The sequence below is a fragment of the Ranitomeya imitator genome, chromosome 8 (assembly GCF_032444005.1).
Source record: "Ranitomeya imitator isolate aRanImi1 chromosome 8, aRanImi1.pri, whole genome shotgun sequence".
Classification (NCBI taxonomy): domain Eukaryota; kingdom Metazoa; phylum Chordata; class Amphibia; order Anura; family Dendrobatidae; genus Ranitomeya; species Ranitomeya imitator.
The window spans coordinates 172,140,293-172,162,000 of NC_091289.1; the positions used below are offsets into that span (position 1 = coordinate 172,140,293).

At 48.5% G+C, this 21,708-nt stretch overlaps 1 protein-coding gene across 1 annotated transcript in view; it reads right to left on the reverse strand.

Annotated features, from left to right (window-relative positions):
- Window positions 1–113: 113 nt before the first annotated feature.
- The window catches only part of LOC138648288 (protein zyg-11 homolog), a 31,341-nt gene continuing 9,746 nt past the window's right edge, over window positions 114–21,708 (reverse strand). Inside the window, exons 8-14 of the mRNA XM_069737896.1 lie at window positions 15,164–15,214; window positions 13,909–14,070; window positions 4,792–4,839; window positions 2,727–2,924; window positions 2,410–2,462; window positions 1,019–1,116; window positions 114–920 (exon numbers count right to left, since the gene is read on the reverse strand). Of these exons, the coding sequence (XP_069593997.1) occupies window positions 736–920; window positions 1,019–1,116; window positions 2,410–2,462; window positions 2,727–2,924; window positions 4,792–4,839; window positions 13,909–14,070; window positions 15,164–15,214 (795 nt within the window). The 3' untranslated portion in view covers window positions 114–735. The remainder of the gene's footprint in view (window positions 921–1,018; window positions 1,117–2,409; window positions 2,463–2,726; window positions 2,925–4,791; window positions 4,840–13,908; window positions 14,071–15,163; window positions 15,215–21,708) is intronic.

Below are 21,708 nucleotides of genomic sequence, written 5' to 3' on the forward strand. Positions count from 1 at the left end.
TCTAAGACATCCCTTTAAGCTGCAGAGGAAGCAGCGGAGCTCTAGAGTAGAAGTTGAAAGCTTGGACCTCTATGAAACATTAGCACAAAACTTTTAGACCCGAGTAGATTAAACCATGTAGCCGTCCTTTGGTTCCTTTTTATTTTATAAAAAGAGAACCTACCCTGTAATGGTTATCCAGATGTTTTCAATGCAATTTTACAGACTATAAATTTTATCTTTTTTTTACAATATAATCTCTCATGTTACTTATATACACTTTTTCATCCACACATTCATAGTTTCATTATTTTAGCAACCTAAGTAAAAAACAAAACAAATGCTCACTACTGATCCTGAGGGGGATGCCAGACTCCGATTGTAGGCGTCCCAACATTTGGATCCCCCAAACATACATGTTGCTTTTGGGACAACCCCTTTAGGAGTGATGCGATCACAAATAAACTGTAGATTTCATATTCTAGCAAACTCGCTTCCATCAGGACTGAAGTATGGGAGCAAAGCTACTCTGGCCAGAAGCGAGAGTACACGACAGAGAATTTGAAAAAAAACCCCTAATTTTTACAGCATTTTTTTTTCTTTAACACGCTCATGCAAAAAAAAAAAAATTATGAGGGGAGGCGGATGAGTGGTAATGCCAATTTTCATTCCTAACGCAAAAGTCTCTGCTTCCTTAAATAAAAAGGAACATCTGGTGGGACATTGAAAGACTCCAGAGAAAAGAGGACTCCAGACTTATTTTGTAGATGTAGAAGGTCTTGGACAGAAAGTGTTACCGTGCCGCGTAAAGTGTCTATCGAGGTGGTCTAAGATGGCGATTGTAATCTGCAGTACATCCGGGTTGGCGCTCGTGTGGTCTCGGATGAGATGCAGCTTTTCCAAGCCTCCTTCTTCAATCAGCATGTTGCAGTACCGAACGGCTAAAACAGGGACAGGAGGTAGAACGTTAAATCACAGAAGTCTACAAATAAATATAAATGGAAGAAGGAAATTTGCAAAACTTTTCCAAAGTACATACGGTTTTTGCTACAGACGTGCTGCATGGCCCAGACTGCCCAAAGCTGTACACCAGGGGTGCTAAAACAGGCGAGGAGAGGGAAGAAGGGATTAAAGGACCTGCAAAGAAGAAGCAAAGATGGAGAAGTTACATTGTAATCTTAGAACGTAATCATAGCCCCGCATGCACTTTAGACAACCATCGGCTGAAAGTCTTACTGCTCTGGCGAGTACTCATGTGTTCTCCATGGGAGACATCTCTGGCGGTGGCTTATCTTTTAGGGAAGAGTTGAATGGCGGTACAACGTGGACAAGAATTGCAACGCAATGCTTGGATTGGCAGTCTGTCCTCACAACTCGAGCAGGACAGCCGATGGTCATTCCGAGAATTGCGTTTCTAGCCTCGTAAGTTATATTGCCATCTAACTCTTCTATTAAGAGAGCAAAAGGATCGGCAGTCTTCGATCGGATCCTTAGCTACCCCATAATCTGTTCAATCAGACGTTAATCTAATGCTTTGGGGGCTGACGATCTGTTTCTAGTACCACAAGACGGCACCAACTGGAGATGCGCTCTTAGGATCTTCTGGTGCCGGATGGGTCAGATCGGTAATGGCTCACCCTCTATCTCATTAGGTATGTTTTAACTAAGACCAGTATCATTCTTTCCTACTAATTACAGTATCCACTTTACAATTTTAGATGAAAGTGTAAGAGTATATTTATAAAATACTCATCCATTTATTGGTCCCTTAGGCTAGGGTCACATTGCGTTAGTGCAACCCGTTTAGCGGTAGCGCTAGCGGGTTGCGCTAACGCAATGTTTTTAATGGGGCTGCGACCTGGGGTCGCGGTAACGTCCCCGCTCTCACAGATCCCCGATCTGCGAGAGCGGGGAACGGACCGCGGGCGCGCCTCGGACGCTGCAAGCAGCGTCTGCGGCGCGCCAGGAAACACCGGCGCGTCGCTAGCGCGTGCCGAACATGGCACGCGCTAGTGCTGCGCGTTCCCATTGCCGTGAATGGGCGCGCTAACGGACGCGTTGCACGGCGTTAATTTCGCCGTGCAACGCTGTCCGTTAAGCGCGTTCCCATAACGCAATGGGAACCAAGCCTTACTTGCAAATAATGAACGTTGCCATCTTGATAGAGATATAGAGATAGATATATCACAAGCTGCAGTTGCCCTGTAGTTCTCAGAAGGTATTGCACCAAAATAAATCTGTACAGAGTTCCCTGTGTGCGCATGTTAGTGTGTATCAGACAATGGATGGTTTATCTGGTTCACACAACAGGTAATATTGATGATGGAACATAAAGCAGCTCATGGAGCGGGATTTTCCTGATGCCTACAATAACGGCTTTCATAAGTGGTTGTCATCACAATAGGTACACGAGGGCATTGTAATTCTTACCTGTACGCCACCATCTCACACTCTGGTGTTGGCCAACTGAGTATGGCAGAATGCTGCAAAAAACAGATACCGTACATACAAAATTAGGAATATGCAGTTATATTAGTGGGGTCCATGATAATTAAACTTGGCACTCATGAAATTACATTCTTAGTATAGATACAATTAATGCTTAATAAATTAATACAAATAAACACAAAATAAAAGGAAAATAATAATTCAGTGCAGTATAAAGTCTCACGGGTAAAATAAAAATGTCAGGATTTGTAAATATCATTAAACTTTTGATCTGTATGAATGTGTTGGTTGTGACTCACAAGTTGCTCCAGCAATTTATCTCGCAAGCTTGAGCTTAAGGTCCAGGTCTCTTCTCCCCGTGACACGAGGTGCGCAATAATCCCAGCAGCGAAGTAACTGACCTCTACTTCCACACTATGCAGGAGCTTACTGATCTGATCAATAAAATCCTTCCACATCAGTTCTGAATGCAGCTCCTTCACCTCCGCTATATTGTTCTACAACAAGTAACAGAAACAATTGTGGAAAAAGAAAAAAAAAAAAATTATATATATTTAAAAGTGCATAACACCAGAAATCAGCAAAATTACTCGACATGACACTAAAATACCGTAATAATTGGAGCATTTAATATCAGATAATCACTACACGCTGATTCCAGATAAACCCAATTGATGCTCATTAATCTTATGTTTCTCCTGGACACACCCGTAAGTGTGAGAATACATACTGAAAAGGAGTTCTGTCCCAAACTCATTTACTAATTATGCAAAGTCTTTCTAATTACTGAACAACAAGACTTGAGGAGTATATCCGGGACTTTATATATTAGGAAGGAAAAAACAAAAAAAAAAAAAAAGGACCTCAACACTAAAGAACAGGTAGTTGCAAGTTGCCTGCCTGCTGCGCACGGCGTCGTTTTTACCCGGCGCACAAACTCCTCCTGCTGGGGATTCAGAGGCCTCTGCTGACGTCACGTCTACAGAGCAGAGGTTTCTTTTCCGCTCTGTCGACAGGGCAGGACTTCTGATGTCATTCTGATTGGCAGCAGGATCCCAGCTGCATAACCGCTGTCAATCAGAATGATGTCAGAAGAGACAGCAGACTCCCCGACATGAGCGGTCTGTGATCCCTCCGTGTCCGGGAATAAACACAGCACCCCATACAGCAGGCAGGTAAGTTGCAATTACTTGCCTGTTAGTGCTTGGGGACATTTTTTGTTTTTTATATAGTCTCGGATATACCCTTTAATGCCGATAGGATACCATACACCTTAGGCCGGTTACACACGTCCTGACTTGAACTCGATACCGCCCAAGAGGCTGGATGTGTGAAACCGGCCTTACACAGCTATTGCAGTTCATATACATGGATCCTCAGCTTGTGCTTGCATATGCGGAATAAGTAACTATCAGAGACATATGGCTTGTCCCCCTTAAGAGATAAAGCATATTAAAATCCAACATGCCTGATACTTCTTACCCATGACATCTATTTCTGGAGGAGAGTCAGGCACCCCCATATACATTAGATGGTGAGATGTTCCTGCCAGAAACAGCAGTTTTAGCTGACCTGTAGTATTTCATGTGTATGACCAGTTTTTATTGGCCCATATACACCTTAGATAGAAGATAGGCAATGATTTTATTTAACGGTCCTCAGCTCGATCTCAAGCTTTGTACACGTGATGGGTAAACGATCTGTAGGAAGGTCGTTCTTATGGAAGCCTAGGTAGGTCCACCAGGGTCTTCTCCAGTGTTATCGTAATAGTATCAAACCATCGGGTTGCCGGTCTTCCTCTTCACCTTCATCTTGTTCCTCCCGTTCTTCATGATGTTCTTCTCCAGTGATCGCCCTCTTTGTATGAGGTGTCCAACGTAGGCAAGTCTTAGCTTGGTGATCCTTGCTTCCAGTGACATGTCTGGCTTAATTTCTTCCAAGATGTACAAAAGGGGTGTGCATGAGCGGATAACTTGTAAAGATAGGAGTAAAGAGCTATCCCAGTCCACAAGTTATCTGCGATATTGCAAACTTCAATGGAACGGAGATGGAAGAACTCAGGTGCATGCATGGTAATGTTACGCAAAGAAAACAGCCACGTTTTTTTCTAATCCTGAACGACCCCCTTTAAGCTGTCTCTAAAACATGTCAAAAATAAAGGATAACAAACGGATCCTGCTAAGCCAGATTAGCTTCTTGAATCTTGGCACAAATCAGATTCCTTGCAGTTTTTTAAAAAATGAGTCACTAATCCATCTCAGGAGAAATAGCCCTAACGTCATCATCCGAGCTCCTTCCAGCCATGACCATAACAAGTAATAGCAAATGCATATGTCACGTGCAGACAAATGGTTAACATCTTACCAGTAAACCCAGGACCTTCTGCTGAATGGAAGACTCTGATGGAAAGGTCTTGAAAGAGAGAGAGAATACGGAATTATTAGAATATGTACAACTCAGGTTCTGAGCTTATCTCTGTGGAAGGTCAATATTTGATGAAGATTATATGGAATTTATCTCAACTCAAGAACGTGCTGGGTGTGTGTGCAGTACAGGACCACGGAGAAAACAGGATTTTTGGTTGCTTACCGTAAAATCTGTTTCTCGGAGCCTTCATTGGGGGACACAGGAACCATGGGTGTATGCTGCTGCCACTAGGAGGCTGACACTATGCAAATAAAAAAGTTAGCTCCTCCTCTGCAGTGTACACCCCACCGACTGGAAGCAGGATATTCAGTTAGTGAGAAAGCAGTAGGAGAAGCAACGTGTAGAAAAGAAAGAATAATAATAATCTTCATTTATACAGCGCCAACCAACTTAAGCAGCGCTTTACAGTCTAACAGCTTCAAACACTCAAAGAGCGTTCAAAGAACACAAACCTTAACAGTTCAACTTGGGAGGGTGCTGTGTCCCCCAATGAAGGCTCCGAGAAACAGATTTTACGGTAAGCAACCAAAAATCCTGTTTTCTCTATCGCCTTTCATTGGGGGACACAGGAACCATGGGACGTCCCAAAGCAGTCCCTGGGGTGGGAACAGCAGAAAAACTCCATTCAGGTCGGAAGAATCACCACTGCCGCCTGCAAGATCCTTCCGCCTAAACTGGCAACTGTCGACACCAGGTTGCCGCCAAGCAAAGTTGTAATAGGGATGCCCCATGGAGTACCGCCCAGGAGGCGCCCATTGCTCGGGGCAGAGTGAGTCTTAACACCAAGAGGAATCACTCTGGTCTTGACCCGGTGAGCCTCCTGAATGTCAGGTCTGATCCAGAGAACAATCGTAACCTTGGAGGCCGGCAGGCCTCTTGGCGTACCGTCTGGAATGACAAAAGACAGTCCGTATTCCTAAAGAAGGCGGTCCTAGACAAATAGATCCTCACCGCCATGACCAGGTCTAGCCTGTTCAGCGAATGCCCCAGAGAATCGATCAGAGCAGGACAAAAGGTGGGAAGGACGGTTTTATGCAAGTAAAAGGAGGACACCAACCTGGGAAGAAAAGGTGACGAAGGCCGTAAAACTACCCTATCCCGGTGAAGAACCAAGAAATGGGGCGACAGGAGAGCCACCAACTCCGAGGCGCGCCTAATGGAGGTGATGGGCCCCAGAAACACCACCTTGCGGGACAGAACAGACAGTGAGGCCTCATGGGGAGGTTCAAAGGGGGAACCTCACTGAGCCTCCAGAAACAAGATTGAGGTCCCAGGGATCCGCGGGAGTCTGGTACAGGAGAGCCGCATGCGCCACACCTTGGAGAAAAAGGTCTGATCTGAGAACGGGACGTATATAAATCTTTGTACCGTGATAGCCAGTAGCTAAGGACCTCTGAAAGGGACTTCAGAAAAAGGATGGAAAGGGTTGCATCTGACCCTTCAGAGAACTAAGGGCAAGACCGGCATCAAGTTCTGTCTAGAGAAAACGGCCAAAATGGAAGGTTTCAACTGCAAAGCTGTTAACTTGAGCCACCAAGAATTCTGTGGCAGATGGGTCCCTGGTACAGAAGATCTGACCAGACTGGGGGTCTCCAGTGGGAGTTCGCGAGGAGATGGGCGATCTCAGCGAACCAGACCCTTCTGGGCCAATGTGGTGCGGTCAGAATGACCGGCACCCCCTCCGCCTTGATCTCCAACAGCCTGGTAAGAAAGGGAAGGGAGGAACAGAAAGGGAAGTACAAATTGCGACCCAGGAATGGTCAAAGTATCGGTATCCACAACAAGAGGATCGCGGACTTGGAAACAAACGGTGGAACCTTCCTAAACAGGAGATCCGTGTCCAGAGTTCCTCATCCAAGGCAAATTTGAAGGAAGACCTCCTGAATCAGGGACCCCTGTCCTGCCGCAAGACCGTCGCGGCAGAGAAAATACTGCGGCCTAGTAAACCACGCCGGGGATAAGCACTGCAGATAGTGCAGAGACAGTCGCCTCTGCCCAGAGGAGGATAATAGATACCTCCGCCATTGCCCAGAGACTGATTCCCTCCCTGGCGGATGACGTAAGTCACAGCTGAGGCATTGGAAGTCTGGATTCTGACTGGCAGACCTCTGAGAAGCCTTTCCCAGAGACTCAGGGATAGAAGAAAGGCCCCTATCTCAAGGGTATCGAACGGCGGAGAGGACTCTTGCTCTGACCAACGCCCCCTTCAATGACGGATGGCGAGAAAATGAACCCCAGCCAGGAAGGCTGGTGACCGTCACCACCTGCCTTGGGAGGACCGGACCTGGGGAATGAGAGGGGATGACAGCTACCAGTTGAGAGGCTATTAGAATCGGTCGGACTGGAGGATCCAGAGACAGTACAGACGTGTCCCACTGAGGAAGGATGGCCTGCTGAATTGGTCTCACGTGGAACAGCGCAAAAGAGAACGCTTACGGAGCTGTCACCATGCATCACAGAAACGTCGTAGCTGAACGGAAGGAAGGCAGCCGAGGGCCCTGCAGAGAGCGAGCTCCGTGTGGAGAATTGCCTGCTTCTCGCGAGGATAAACCCCCGGCGGTGTCGAAGAACATGCCTAAGAGTACGAGACGCTGACTCGGAACGAGACAAGACTTTGTTCTGTTGGCCAGTCACCAGAAACGGGACAGGAAGATGAGGACGATGGTCAGACTCTTCTGGGCCTGAGGCTTGATGAGGATGACAACAAGGTATGGAATGAGCACTAGGCCCTTGATACTCAAGGAAAAACAGGACATGGAGCAAGGCATCTTGAATATCCATGGAGCACAGGAATTCCTGTGGATCCATGGAAGCCAGGACTGAACAGAGGAACTTCATCTTGAAATGCCGCAGGCGGAACCTTCTGTTCACTAACTTCAGAGACAGAATGGGTCGAACAGCGCAGTTCTTCTTCGGCACTACAAGCAGGTTTGAATAGAAATCTGAGAAGCGTACCAGCTGTAGGACGGAAACAATAACCTCCGAACAAACAAAGAAGGAAATGGACGCAAAGAAATCTGGGATCAGAGGAGGATTTTCAGAGGGCGGGATTCGAAGAAGCAATTCCGGGCCGCGAAGCGAACCGTATCCTGTATCCGGAGGATACCACCTCCCTGATCTAAGCGTCCTCCACCGAAGCCAACCAAACATCCCTGAAGAAGGCAGGGGATGCCTGCCCAAACTGGAAGAAACGCTGGGCCGTTAGCACGAATTATGCCGAGGAAGATCTGCCAGGTCTAGGCCTGGTGGACCAACCATGGGAGTTGCGGGAACGCCGGGAAGGGATAAGCGTAAAGCCTTTTCTCTAGCCAGACGAAATCGCAGTGTGTGTTAGCTAGAAGAATCTTCCGACGCCGCAAAACAGCGAAAGGACAAAGGGAACTCGTGCCTCCCGTGGCGTCATTAATACTTTGTTCCAGCATGTAGCCAAAGAGACAGGCCCCCTGGAAGGGGAGGCCGGTAAGGGACTTCTTGAAGACAAGTCCACCTGCTGCGTCGGATGGCCACCATATTGCTGGACGCGTGAACTGCACAAGCCGCGCATCTAGGGAGGCCGATACCAAATATTTACCTGCATAGGAAATTTGGTCTGTCAGGCCAGCTAGCTCCCCCGGAGGAGCTCCAGCCGGGGTGCTCTTACAAGGCTGTTTGGTCCATCTATCTATGGTCCCTGAGACCCAGGTAGAGGCAATAGCCGAGGTACAAAGTAGAAGCAGCCGTTTCAAAGGCTGATTTATCCAGCGGATCTAAAATTATATCCTTTGAACCCATGCCGAGTTGGTAGACAGTCTAGGAAGTGACGAGTCCAGAATTGCCGAGGAATCAGTCCAGTTAGCGATGAGCTCAGGAGAGAAGGAATATAGGATGCCGAGATGCTTCCCTGTCTGACAGCATCTGGTATGGCTCGCATTTCCCCTGGCAAGTACCACTACAAATTCAGTGTGTGGGGCAAAGACCTTGGAAGGTGGTTTGACCGTCTAAACGAAAACCGCCTGTTCTGCGGGTTCCATAGAGGTATCCATGATGCTTAGGGTCTGGTTGATCGCATCTGAAACTTCCTCTGCAAACATGACCGAGGAAGCCCGTCTCCCTCTCTCTCTCTCTCTCTCTCGAGGAGGATCAGGAAGAGGGATCTCACAGGTCCAGACCAGAGGGCAAGATGGAGCAGGAAAGAAAGGTGTCAGACGTCCATGGGGCTGATGGTGGACGTCCTGGTCTCCTCCAACCGACAGGCTCTGGAGGGCGAGTGGGTGGGGAATGGAGCTGGGACCGAACCTCTAAGCACGCTTGTGTGCTAGGATCATGGTCCTACTGTCGGATCTATGAGGATACGGGGTGGCAGTACATGGCGTACTCATAGTCCATAATGTGGGTGCTCTTGTAGCCTGAGTTGAACAGGGCTGGACAGAGAATCCTGTGACCCACTAGAAATTGCGGTCGGGCACGGACACCAAGTACGTGACATCCTGGTGAGGTCCGCCCCAGACTGAGACAAAGGGAAAAGCCCACCCAGGGATAGCCATGGATCTCAGTCTCACCCGGGGTAGGGACTCCTGGACAGGGAGTTGCTGCAGCTGACAAGAGGAAGCAGGAGGACGGGAACGCTCTCCTTATAGGATAGGACTGGGAGCAGACCCACTAAATGATGCCCGAAGGTTAGGGGAACAGGAGAGGGGAGTAATAGACTGCATAGCAGAGCTACTCACAAAAATAGTAGAGTCCTGTAGACTGCTCCCAGCTGTAGCTGCGACCGGCAACATGGCACAGGTCCAGGGCACCAGCGATGAGACGGCAACCTAAGGAGGCTGCAGGGGACCCCGCCGGAGAAAGCGTGTGCTGGACTCGGCTGCAGTCTGGATGAACTGCCGATGGTGACCGCTGAAAGGGCACTGGAGCGTGCGCCCTGCTGCGATGTGGCGCCAAGCAGCGGCAAAGAAGTCATGGGCCCGGGTGTACCAAGATGGCGCCGGTGGGCGGGGAGTAAAGAGATTGTCGAGCGGGAGAAAGCCCGCCCGAAAAAAGCGGAAGTGAAGGAGCGCGGTACCGGAAGTAGGCCCCGGCAGAAGCCGGGACCTAAATTAGAGGCCGGCGCCGCCGGAAAAGAGACCGCGGTCCCGGAGCAGAGCGCCGCAGAGCAGCACGGCCGCCTGCCAGGGCCACCAGAGGGACCGAAATTGCCAGGGTCGCGGCGCCGAAGTAGGCCCCGGCCGAAGCCGGGGCCTAAATTAGGTCGGTGCCGCCGGATAGAGGAGACGCCGCCTCGCAGCGCCAAGCCCGTAGGAAGTAAGTAGCGCGGCAGCCTGCCAAGGCCGCCGCGCAGGCACAGGATACATAGCAGCCGCAGGGGAAGCGGTGCCCCTGTAAGAGGTGGCATAGCGGCCGCCGAAAAGAGTGGCCGCAGGGATGAGGGGGATTAGCTAAGGGGGGAAGTGCGGCGGCACCACCACGCAAGATAAGCTCATCTAGGGGCCCCTGGGATCCCTATTAAAATAAGGTCAGCGCCGCCATAAAGGGTCGTGCAGCGCGCCTTAGGAACCTCTACTCCCCCACACTGAGGGTGGGCAGGGAAAGGTCTGGGGGATATAGGGAAAATACTCACCTAGTCTGCTACTAACCTGAGGGGAAGAGACGTCCACGGAGCTGTGATGGACGTCCTCGTCTCCTCCAACCGACAGGCTCTGGTGGGCGAGTGGGTGGGGGACGGAGCCAGGACCGGACTTCTAAGCACGCTTGTGTGCTAGGATCTTGGTCCTGGAGAGGGATCTATGAGGATACGGGGTGGCAGTACACACCGTACTCATAGTCCGCATTGTGGGAGTACAGGTGTGACTGTTCACCCTGTATCCCTCCGGAGAAACCTGAAAAGAAACGACGCACATTGAGGTAGATAAGGGTCTAATGAAAGACCCGTGTCCACCTCCTACTGACACCAAGCTAAACTGAATATCCTGCTTCCTGTCGGTAGGGTGTACACTGCAGAGGAGGAGCTAACTTTTTTATTTGCATAGTGTCTGCCTCCTAGTGGCAGCAGCATACACCCATGGTTCCTGTGTCCCCCAATGAAAGGCGATAGAGAAATGAATGATGTGATCATAATGCATGTACAAAACTGTGGAAGATGTTGTGCTATGCACGTAGCAAATACAGGGATTTTTGTGTACTCACCGTAAAATCCTTTTCTCCCAGCCAATCATTGGGGGACACAGGACCATGGGTGTTATGCTGCTGCCACTATGAGGACACTAAGCAAATACACAAAAAAGTTATCTCCTCCTCCGCAGTATACACCCTCTGCTGGCTCTCTCGTGAACCAGTTTGGTGTCAAAGCAGTAGGAGCTCACAAACAGAATTGCAATATGTCAAAACCACTAAAGACTACAAGCCAACGGGCTAACGGTGGGTGCGGTGTCCCCCAATGATTGGCTCGGAGAAAAGGATTTTACGGTGAGTACACAAAAATCCCTGTTTCTACTTTGCCTCATTGGGGGACACAGGACCATGGGAAGTCCAAAAGCAGTCCCTGGGTGGGAAAACGTCACAAGAGGTGAAACCTCACGCACCCAATGCTTAAAGAATTAAGTGATTAAATGAAGCCTACAGATGCGAAACTGCCGATTGCAGAATCTGTCTGCCAACGGCTGCATCTGAGGAGGCTTGAACATGAATGTTGCAATGTTTAGCGAACGTGTGAAGACTGGACCAAGTCGTGGCCTTACACACTTGCCGAGCGGATGCCTGGTGCCAAATGGCCCAGGAGGCCCCCACTGACCGAGTGGAGTGTGCCTTAATCCCCGCGGGGATAGGCTGGCCCTTGACACCGTAAGCTTCTTGAATTGCTGAACGAAGCCATCTGGCTATCGTGGCCTTCGAGGCAGGCAAACCCTTTCTGTGACCACACCACCTACTGATATCTCAATTAATTTTACTTTTATTGGTATCTATTTTTATTTTTGACATTTACCGGTAGCTGCTGCGGCTTCTATGCCTTGTAACAATGTCTGTCAATTCAGGGTGATTGGCGAAAACCCTGTGAGGCAGTTTTGTATGCTTAAAGGACACTGTGTGGTCGTAATTAGTATCGGGCACATCGTCTATTTTTAGAGTGTGATTAACTGCCTCAATGAGGGAATCAATAGACTCCTGGAACTCAGGGGATTCCGGGTCTGGGGCCACATCAGATTCGTATTCTGTATCGTGCTTGCTGTAAGCCCCTGGAGAAGGGGAACGAGATACGGAACCGGCTGAGGAAACATCGGAGTTCTGTGGGGATGCCGCACGGGTACGCTTCCTGGAGGAATGAGTACTCCCCATCGCCGTCCAGCCCCTGTCTGAAGACTGTTGTGCAGCAGGGAGACCCTCTATTGAGGGTACAGCAATGCCCTGACTTGAGGATGAATCACGAAAGGATTCTAGGGCCCGTGCGAGGGAAGCCAAGGACTGTGTCAAAGAAGTAGCCCACTCAGGGGGCTGGCACCGCTGTGTTCTACAGCAGCGGGGGTCTCCTGAGAACCTAAAGCCTCGCAGACGGTACAGAAGGGTTTTGGGTGCTTCCGCGGTAGGGAAGCATTGCATGAGGTGTAGATAACTGTGTACGTTTTATCTGCCTTTTTATTAGCCTGTGGCTGAGACATTTTGCAGACATTTGTAGGGAGCTGCAGATGCTGCGGAGAGCTGTAGGGATGTGCCTGGCTAGCAGAGTGAGTCTGCAGCGGAGGGCTTAAATATGTATCTGCCGTGGAGTGGGTTAAGCAGCGATCGCTAGCTTACCCAGGTCCTGCGTCCGTGCCCCCAGTGATTGCCATACTGCTGCAGCGTCAGTGGTGGAGGGTCCACGCTGAACTTCCTTCCTTTATCGAAGAAGCAGGGCTCGAGAATGGAGTCGGCGCTTCTCGTGGGCAACGAGAAGCACCAGAAGGAGTAGGCGGAGCTATGGGGGGAGGGACGCAGCCTGCAATGTGCAGCGTCCTGGGAAGAAAAGCCGGCTGGCAGGTGCCAGGAAGTAGGGGCGGAGTCGGCCGGGTGGGCGGGATCTGGCCTACCATGGCAATAAGCCGGGGCATAAATTACCAGTGACAGTCGCAATGGCCGGTCGGCGCTGACGCGAGTCGCAGCCAGTGCTGTGGCGCGCAACTGACAGCGCCGTCACGCGCCACGGACAGCGCAGTGGACGCGGTGTGGGGGTTGGTGGTGAAGTTCCAGCGAGGACGGGGGCGTTGGGGGCTCAAACGGCAGCGCGAGGAGAGAAAAATGAGGAGCACCAATCCCCTCTGGGCTCCGGCCCTCCACACAGGACCCCTGGAGGGGGGAGGGAACAAGCCTTCCTCCCCCCTTGCCAACTGAGTGCATTTTCTGCAATCTCCAGCCTCTGGGTGCTCACGGTTACTGTGGGGGTCTGTGGCACTAGATTCTTCCTCAATCCACCATCCCTTTGACAGGGAGGTGGAGAGGGTCCCATTGCCTCCTGGCATCAGCCGCTTTCAGACAGTGGTGGTGCAGGGGCACATAGCTGCTGCAGGGGTTTCTCCTTCGCCACATTGGGGGGGGCCCTCCACTGCAGAGAACAGCTTTTCGATGAAGGCCTGGCTCTGGAAGGGGGTACATGAGGGCGACACCTCATGTTCCCGTCCCTTGTTGGTGTGGGGAGAGCGGACCCATTTAAGGATCCGTCGCCCCTATAAGAGCCAAGGCAGACGTATAAGTTGCAGGAGGGGGTACGGGGAGGAGACACTACGCGTTCCCGCCTGAAGATTTTGGGGAGTTCAGAGCCTTGAAAGGCCCCGTCACCCGTCGAATCCGTGAAAAAAAAATAAAAAATGCAGAAAAAAAATAGAAAAATAAAATAAAGTCTGGGTCTGAAATCAGACCCTAGTGCCTCCTAAAGACACTAAGCAAGAACTGGTTCACGAGAGAGCCAGCAGAGGGTGTATACTGCAGAGGAGGAGTTAACTTTGTGTATTTGCTTAGTGTCCTCCTAGTGGCAGCAGCATAACACCCATGCTCCTGTGTCCCCAATGAGGCGAAGGAGAAAAAAAAAATGTGCCAATTCTCCCTTACCTCAAGGACTTTCATAAAGAGTTCCAGGCCTTGGTTTTCTATAAAATGTCGACATGTGGTCGGCGATTCATCCGTCAGGTTCCACAAAGCGCTGAGAGTGAATTTCAAGGTGGTGTCCACAAGACTCTGGCTGGTCTTTTGTCGCACGATTTGAAGCAGTTGCTTTGGAAGGAAGGAGAGAAAAAAAAATTAAAATATGACATTTATATGCATGTAACAAAACCAACCTTAGTCTTGACTAAGCAGGTGCAGAAAATAGAAAGAAAAAAATAAATAAATATAAGAACAATTTGCATTCTCTGACAAATAGATGTTTCAGGCAGAATATTCTTTACACAAAAGCTCCAAACTAGGCCTACAACTCATTCCTAATGTAGGATGCAATTGTACGTCCTAGATGGAGTCTGAGCCCACACCATACCGAGCGGGTTCCGGCTGCATTATACCGCTGCTAGCTCCGATCATTGCTGTTTAAGCATTCAAATTCTGTTGTCCGTGACTGGTAGCGACAATTAAATTGTGTCATTGATAGACCAAGCATTCATGGGCTCCCATCGCCACCTTATGCCACAACCACAAGGTGTTTATGAGCTATCATGGCAGCCAGGGCCCGCTGAAGGCCCTTGTTGCAACCCTCTTAGTCCTTTGAAGCCCAGCCTTTGCGTATTACTGCAGTATCTATTGATCAAACTATTGCATGCTCACGTTCCCTAAAGGGCTAAAAATATGTAAATAAAAATTAGTATTTTCTCTTTTTTGCAGTTTAAAAAGTAGTAAAAAAAATAGATCCACAATAAATGATGTAAGGCAAAAAAAAACAAAAAATACAATGCATGTACCATAAAATGGTATAACTAAAAATGTCAGCATAAAAAGAAAGCCATCACAGCCAGAAAAAAATGAAAGCGTAGAACAAAAATTGGTAATCACTGGAAGAAGTTAAAAACATATTGGGAGCGGAAGTGCAGGAGTTTTAAAAACCCAGTAACACTGAAAGGCAAGAGTCAGTTGGCTGTATAACACGAACCACGATCACAACGCAATGCTCGGACACTTGGGATGGAAGAGCTGCCGGCCAGTCTGAGCATTGTGTTGTGATTCTTGTCCGTGTTCTACGTCTGTCTGACTCTTCCCTAACAATGTGTAAGGGAATCACATAGCCTAATGAAATTTCAATTTACAGGTTCATCAGGAATCTTTAAACTGAAATGTGCACGTCCGTTCCAGGGTGTTCCACAATGTCTGCAATACGAACCCGCACGATGAAGAGTTCAGCTCCCAACTGTGCAGTTTGTTCAGTTGATAGCTGTAAAACAAAATGACATACAGCCAAATGTTATTTTGTACCTTATCTATAATTTCTACACCAAGGGCTTTATATCAAGGGGAAAAGAATGAAAAATGTAATTATGAATAAATTCCTAAATACCTTTAATTAGCACTTCACATTTGTTTTGACAAGGAGTCCATCACTATAGGATTAAAACTACCACAGAGGAGCCTGTGAGTATGAGCAGTAAGAAGCTCCGCTGCTGTGACCCGGAGATGACCTATACCATGAGCATATGCAGTAAGAAGCTCCACTGCTGTGACCCGGAGATGACCTATACCATGAGTATGAGCAGTAGGAAGCTCCACTGCTGTGACCCAGAGATGACAATACCATGAGCATATGCAGTAAGAAGCTCCACTGCTGTGACCCGGAGATGACCTATACCATGAGTATGTGCAGAAAGAAGCTCCGCTGCTGTGACCCAGAGATGACCTATACCATGAGTATGTGCAGAAAGAAGCTCCACTGCTGTGACCCGGAGATGACCTATACCATGAGCATATGCAGTAAGAAGCTCCACTGCTGTGACCCGGAGATGACCTATACCATAAGAATGTGCAGTAAGAAGCTCCGCTGCTGTGACCCGGAGATGACCTATACCATGAGCAGTAGGAAGCTCCGCTGCTGTGACCCAGAGATGACCTATACCATGAGTATGTGCAGAAAGAAGCTCCGCTGCTGTGACCCAGAGATGACCTATACCATGAGTATGTGCAGAAAGAAGCTCCGCTGCTGTGACCCAGAGATGACTTATACCATGAGAATGTGCAGTAAGAAGCTCCACTGCTGTGACCCAGAGATGACCTATACCATGAGAATGTGCAGTAAGAAGCTCCGCTGCTGTGACCCAGAGATGACCTATACCATGAGCATGTGCAGTAAGACGCTCCACTGCTGTGACCCGGAGATGACCTATACCATGAGCATATGCAGTAAGAAGCTCCACTGCTGTGACCCGGAGATGACCTATACCATGAGAATGTGCAGTAAGAAGCTCCACTGCTGTGACCCGGAGATGACCTATACCATGAGAATGTGCAGTAAGAAGCTCCGCTGCTGTGACCCGGAGATGACCTATACCATGAGAATGTGCAGTAAGAAGCTCCGCTGCTGTGACCCAGAGATGACCTATACCATGAGAATGTGCAGTAAGAAGCTCTGCGTTTGTGACCCGGAGATGACCTATACCATGAGAATGTACAGTAAGAAGCTCTGCTGCTGTGACCCGGAGATGACCTATAACATGAGAATGTGCAGTAAGAAGCTCCGCTGCTGTGACCCAGAGATGACCTATACCATGAGAATGTGCAGTAAGAAGCTCTGCGGCTGTGACCCGGAGATGACCTATACCATGAGAATGTACAGTAAGAAGCTCTGCTGCTGTGACCCGGAGATGACCTATAACATGAGAATGTGCAGTAAGAAGCTCCGCTGCTGTGACCCAGAGATGACAATACCATGAGAATGTGCAGTAAGACGCTCCACTGCTGTGACCCAGAGATGACAATACCATGAGAATGTGAAGTAAGAAGCTCTGCGGCTGTGACCCGGAGATGACCTATACCATGAGAATGTACAGTAAGAAGCTCTGCTGCTGTGACCCGGAGATGACCTATAACATGAGAATGTGCAGTAAGAAGCTCCGCTGCTGTGACCCAGAGATGACAATACCATGAGAATGTGAAGTAAGAAGCTCTGCGGCTGTGACCCGGAGATGACCTATACCATGAGAATGTACAGTAAGAAGCTCTGCTGCTGTGACCCGGAGATGACCTATAACATGAGAATGTGCAGTAAGAAGCTCCGCTGCTGTGACCCAGAGATGACAATACCATGAGAATGTGAAGTAAGAAGCTCTGCGGCTGTGACCCAGAGATTACCTATACCATGAGAATGTACAGTAAGAAGCTCCGCTGCTGTGACCCGGAGATTACCTATAACACGAGAATGTGAAGTAAGAAGCTCCGCTGCTGTGACCCAGAGATGACAATACCATGAGAATGTGAAGTAAAAAGCTCCGCTGCTGTGACCCGGAGATGACATGTATTATGAGCATGTGCAGTAAGAAGCTCCGCTGCTGTGACCCAAAGATGATGTATACCAAGATCAGGTGAATGCAGAGTCAGCAACAAAAGGCTCTTACATGCTGCAATATACATGTGGCTGCGTATAATCACTGCTCACATGCAAGATAACAAAGCCCTTCACATGCTGCATGATGCAAGTATGCGATAGAATGTAATGCCCTTGTGATGCTGCCTGATTTATGTAGTCTCAGAGTTACTGTTAACATATATTATAACATCAAATCTTTGGGATGTTGTATGGGAAATGAGTGTGTTTACATATAATATAAAGCCTTTCATATGCTGCATGTCATATGTTGTCAGACAGATTCACAGTTTACATACAATGTAACAAAAAGCCCTCGGTGTGCTGCAAGTTATACGTTGTTACATAGTCACTCTTTATATGCAAAGCACTTTAGCTCTATAATCACCTGAGATAATTATAATATCTTATTACTGAAGCTATTGTGAGAAAGGATGATACAAAGAGCTTTGCATAAAAAGCAGGAAGAAATGCTTTGGTATTCCTGCACAATTCATCATGTACTTTTAGAAGCATTGCACTTGATATTGTTGTGTTCAACATAAAATACTACATTTCTTAAACTAGAGGAAATTTAATGTCAATGCAGAATCCTCTTAATATACTGGAGGACATTTTTCTGCCAAAGACATTGTTGTTTTCTTCTATTTTCTGTGGTAGCAGGATTTGCAGGGGCATTGCTTTCACATAGGGTACAGTATTGTATTGGGCATATAATTCTAACGAGTATTGATATTCATATATAATTTGGATGTCCTGTTAATTACATTGGAGTAAGTGTTCCTCCATTTCAGCACTTTAAAAAAAAAAAAAAAAAAACAAACTTTGTTTTTAATTTTATTCCAATAAAAATATATATTTTAGTCATTTTTTGCACTTCTTTGGTGTTATTAGGCTTAACACAATAAACCCATGGTCTTGTTAGGTTTTGTTATCAAGTGCTGACTAGTGATGAGTGAGAAAACAGACAATCCCTGCATGAGTTGCGTCTGTCAAACAGCGGCGAGACATGCAGCCGCGGCGACAAGCATTTTTCTTCGATCATGGCGAATATAGGGATTTTTGTGTATTCACCGTAAAATCCTTTTCTCCGAGCCATTCATTGGGGGACACAGACCGTGGGTGTATGCTGCTGCCACTAGGAGGCTGACACTAAGTGGTACAAAGAAAGTTACCTCCTACCCTGCAGTATACACCCTCCTGCTGGCTCTCAGCTAACCAGTTTGGTGCAAAAGCAGTAGGAGATCAATAATATGAGCGTATAGCATGTCACATTATATGTGAGAGTATAGCATGTCAAATTGTAAAACAAGCACAAGCTAGTAACAGGGTGGGAGCGGTGTCACCCAATGAATGGCTCGGAGAAAAGGATTTTACTGGGAGTACACAAAAATCCCTATTTCTCCTTCGCCTCATTGGGGAACACAGACCGTGAAACGTCCCAAAGCAGTCCCTGGGTGGGGGCAACATCATATCAGGCCCTGTGTGACCGCTACTTACAAGTGCACCACCTCGGCCTGCAGAGTCCGCCTGCCCAGACTCACATCTGTGGAAGTCTGGGAATTATAGTGCTTCAAGAATGCATGCAGACTGGACGAACCCGCAAGCTTGCAGGCGTGCTGTGCCGATGCCTGGTGCCTAGAATCCAAGAAACCTCGATAGAAAGGGAAATAGGCTGACATCTAACACGGAAGGACTCCTGGATGGTGTAACGAATCCACCAGGCTAACATGGCCGATGAAACGGCTAAACCCTTTCTGTAACCGTCAGGAAGCCGTCCTCTTACCGTGAAGTAGTCCAAATAAAGTGTCCAACCTTTGGAAGGACGCCGTCCTCGAGACGTACCTACTCAGAGCACTCATCTCGTCCAGAATATGGGGAACCCATTCCGTTTTGTGGACTGGTGCCGAAAGAGATGAGGGAAGAACGATGCCCTCATAACTGTGGGAATACAATACCACCTTGGTAACAAGGGACGGGGATGGCCTGAAGACAACCTTGCCTTGATGGTAATAAGGGAAAAAAGTCTGAAAGAACGGAGCGGCTAGCTCCGAAAAGTTGTAAGGATGAGGAGATCGCAGAGAAAAAAGGGTGACCTTCCATGATCGTAAAGTCTGTCTGGATAAAAGGAGTCTACTGTAAGACTTCCAGGACCATTAAGGTCCCAAAGATCAAACGGTATGCGATAGGGAAGAACCACATGTGAAGACTCCCTGCGACGAAGTCCATATTGGCAGTTTTGTTGCAATAAGACGGAAAAATACTAGTTCCGCAAACGGGAAAACCTGTCATGGTCAGTGCGGATCTCCCAAGATCACTGGGGCCCTTCCTGCTTCTTAAAATATCTTGGAAGTATTGGAAGAGGGGTTATGGAAACTGATACCATGGAAGAACCAGAGCATGCACTGCGATGGCTTTTGGATCTGGAGGCCGAACCATGAACTAGAGTACATTGGTGTTCAGTCTGGACGCCATCCAACCTACATCTGGAGTGCTCCAGAGAAGACAGATCTGATGGAAGACTTCCGGGTGAAGTTCCCACTCACATGAGGCGGGACCCTGACAGCGTCCGCCACCCAGAGTTCTACACCTGAGATGTGTAGTGCCGAGATCACCGAATGATAGATCGTGGCTCAACAGAGAATGTGAGGTACATCGGCCATGACGCCTGATCATGGGTACCTGCTAGATGATTTATGTATGGCACAGACGTAGGATTGTCTTATTGAATCAGATGGGGTGACCTGCCAGAAGGCAGTGGACTGCTGTAGAACTAGATCCCCAGAACAATGATCAGGAGAAGAGGACTGGCATCGGTAGTCACTAATAACCATTGAACCGGGAGAAAGGATCTCTCCTGGATGAGGAAGGAGCTCAGAGGCTACCCTCTGAAAATCTGACTGACCTGCAGAAAACGCGAGGAGCAAAGGAAACAGCTTCCATTGTCATCTCCAATTTTCCTCAGAACCCTCCTACCAAATCGAATGGAATGAGGGGATGAGTAAACAAGTGCGCGAGCTCCCTGTTGAAGGGCCACGGCCTTGTCTCAAGGGAGAAATCACCAACCTTCTGGAAGATTCCAGGATCATCCTCAAAAAGGATATCTGCTGGGCTGGAAATGAGGAAAAACTTGTCTAAGTTTAGGTGCCAGCCCAGGAGAGAGAGGGTATAGCAAGAGATATAGACGATTCAGTGCAGGGCTGGAAGAGCGGCTAGGGCAGATAGGGCAGGACGACCACGCCTCTAGGGTGCAAGAACCCTCGATCCACCATCCTCTTAACGGAAGTGGAGAGGGATCGTTCGCCTTCTTGCATCATCTGCTAAATAGTGGAGATGCAGAGGGGGGTGTTCGGATGCCAAAAAGGGATCCTCTGTACATCCACAGAGTTAAGGTCCAAGGGTGGACAGGGCTGGTTGTCCGGCGTTAGGCCTGGCTACAGAAGAGGATACCTGGAGGCGACACTCCATGTGCTCGTCTATTGATGGTGTGGGGAGATCGGTGCCCTTTAAAAGGACCCGTAACCCCTAAGAATCAGACCAGGCATGGCATCTCACGTCTTAGATGGGAATACGTGGCGGGAACACCCAGTGAGTTTGCATATTGGCTGAAAAAGGATACCACGCTTGCAGAGGTTTCTGTCCAGTGGATCGCTTATCCGGACGCTACCAGTCAGGGTGAATGGCAAATGCTCTGCGAGGGAGTTTAGTTTCCTTATGAGGGACACTGCGTGATCTAGAGTAGAACCGAAGTCCTCGTCAATCTACAGAGATTGGTTGATGATATAAATAGGCGAATCCATCCTTTTCTGAAGTTCTGGTGAGTCCAGAACCAAGGCAATATCCAATCCATATTCAGAGGCTTGTTCTCAGCAAATCATTGGCGAGGAATCAGGAAATGAAACTTCCGTTTTCTAGGCGCATGTACATTTCTAGACGCCTGTACGTTTCTAGAAAACTTGCGGCTCCTGCTAGCCGACAGCTCGCATGAAGGAAAGGGACATCTATATTGGTCCTGCGAGCACTCCGAGCCACAGAGGGTTCACGGAGGGATTCAATCTCTTGGTCAGAGAATCCATGGGTTGCGGCAGTGACGAAGCCCACTCAGGGAACTAAGTACTCTGGGATAAGGTCGGATTGCAGGCGGAGGGTTCCTGAGCTCATTTAGGGTGACCGGCTTCGGACTGGTCATATGCCCTTAAAGGGACACTGTCACCTGAATTTGGAGGGAACAATCTTTAGCCATGGAGGCGGGGTTTTTGGGTGTTTGATTCACCCTTTCCTTACCCGCTGGCTGCATGCTGGCTGCAATATTGGATTGAAGTTCATTCTCTGTCCTCCATAGTACACACCTGCGC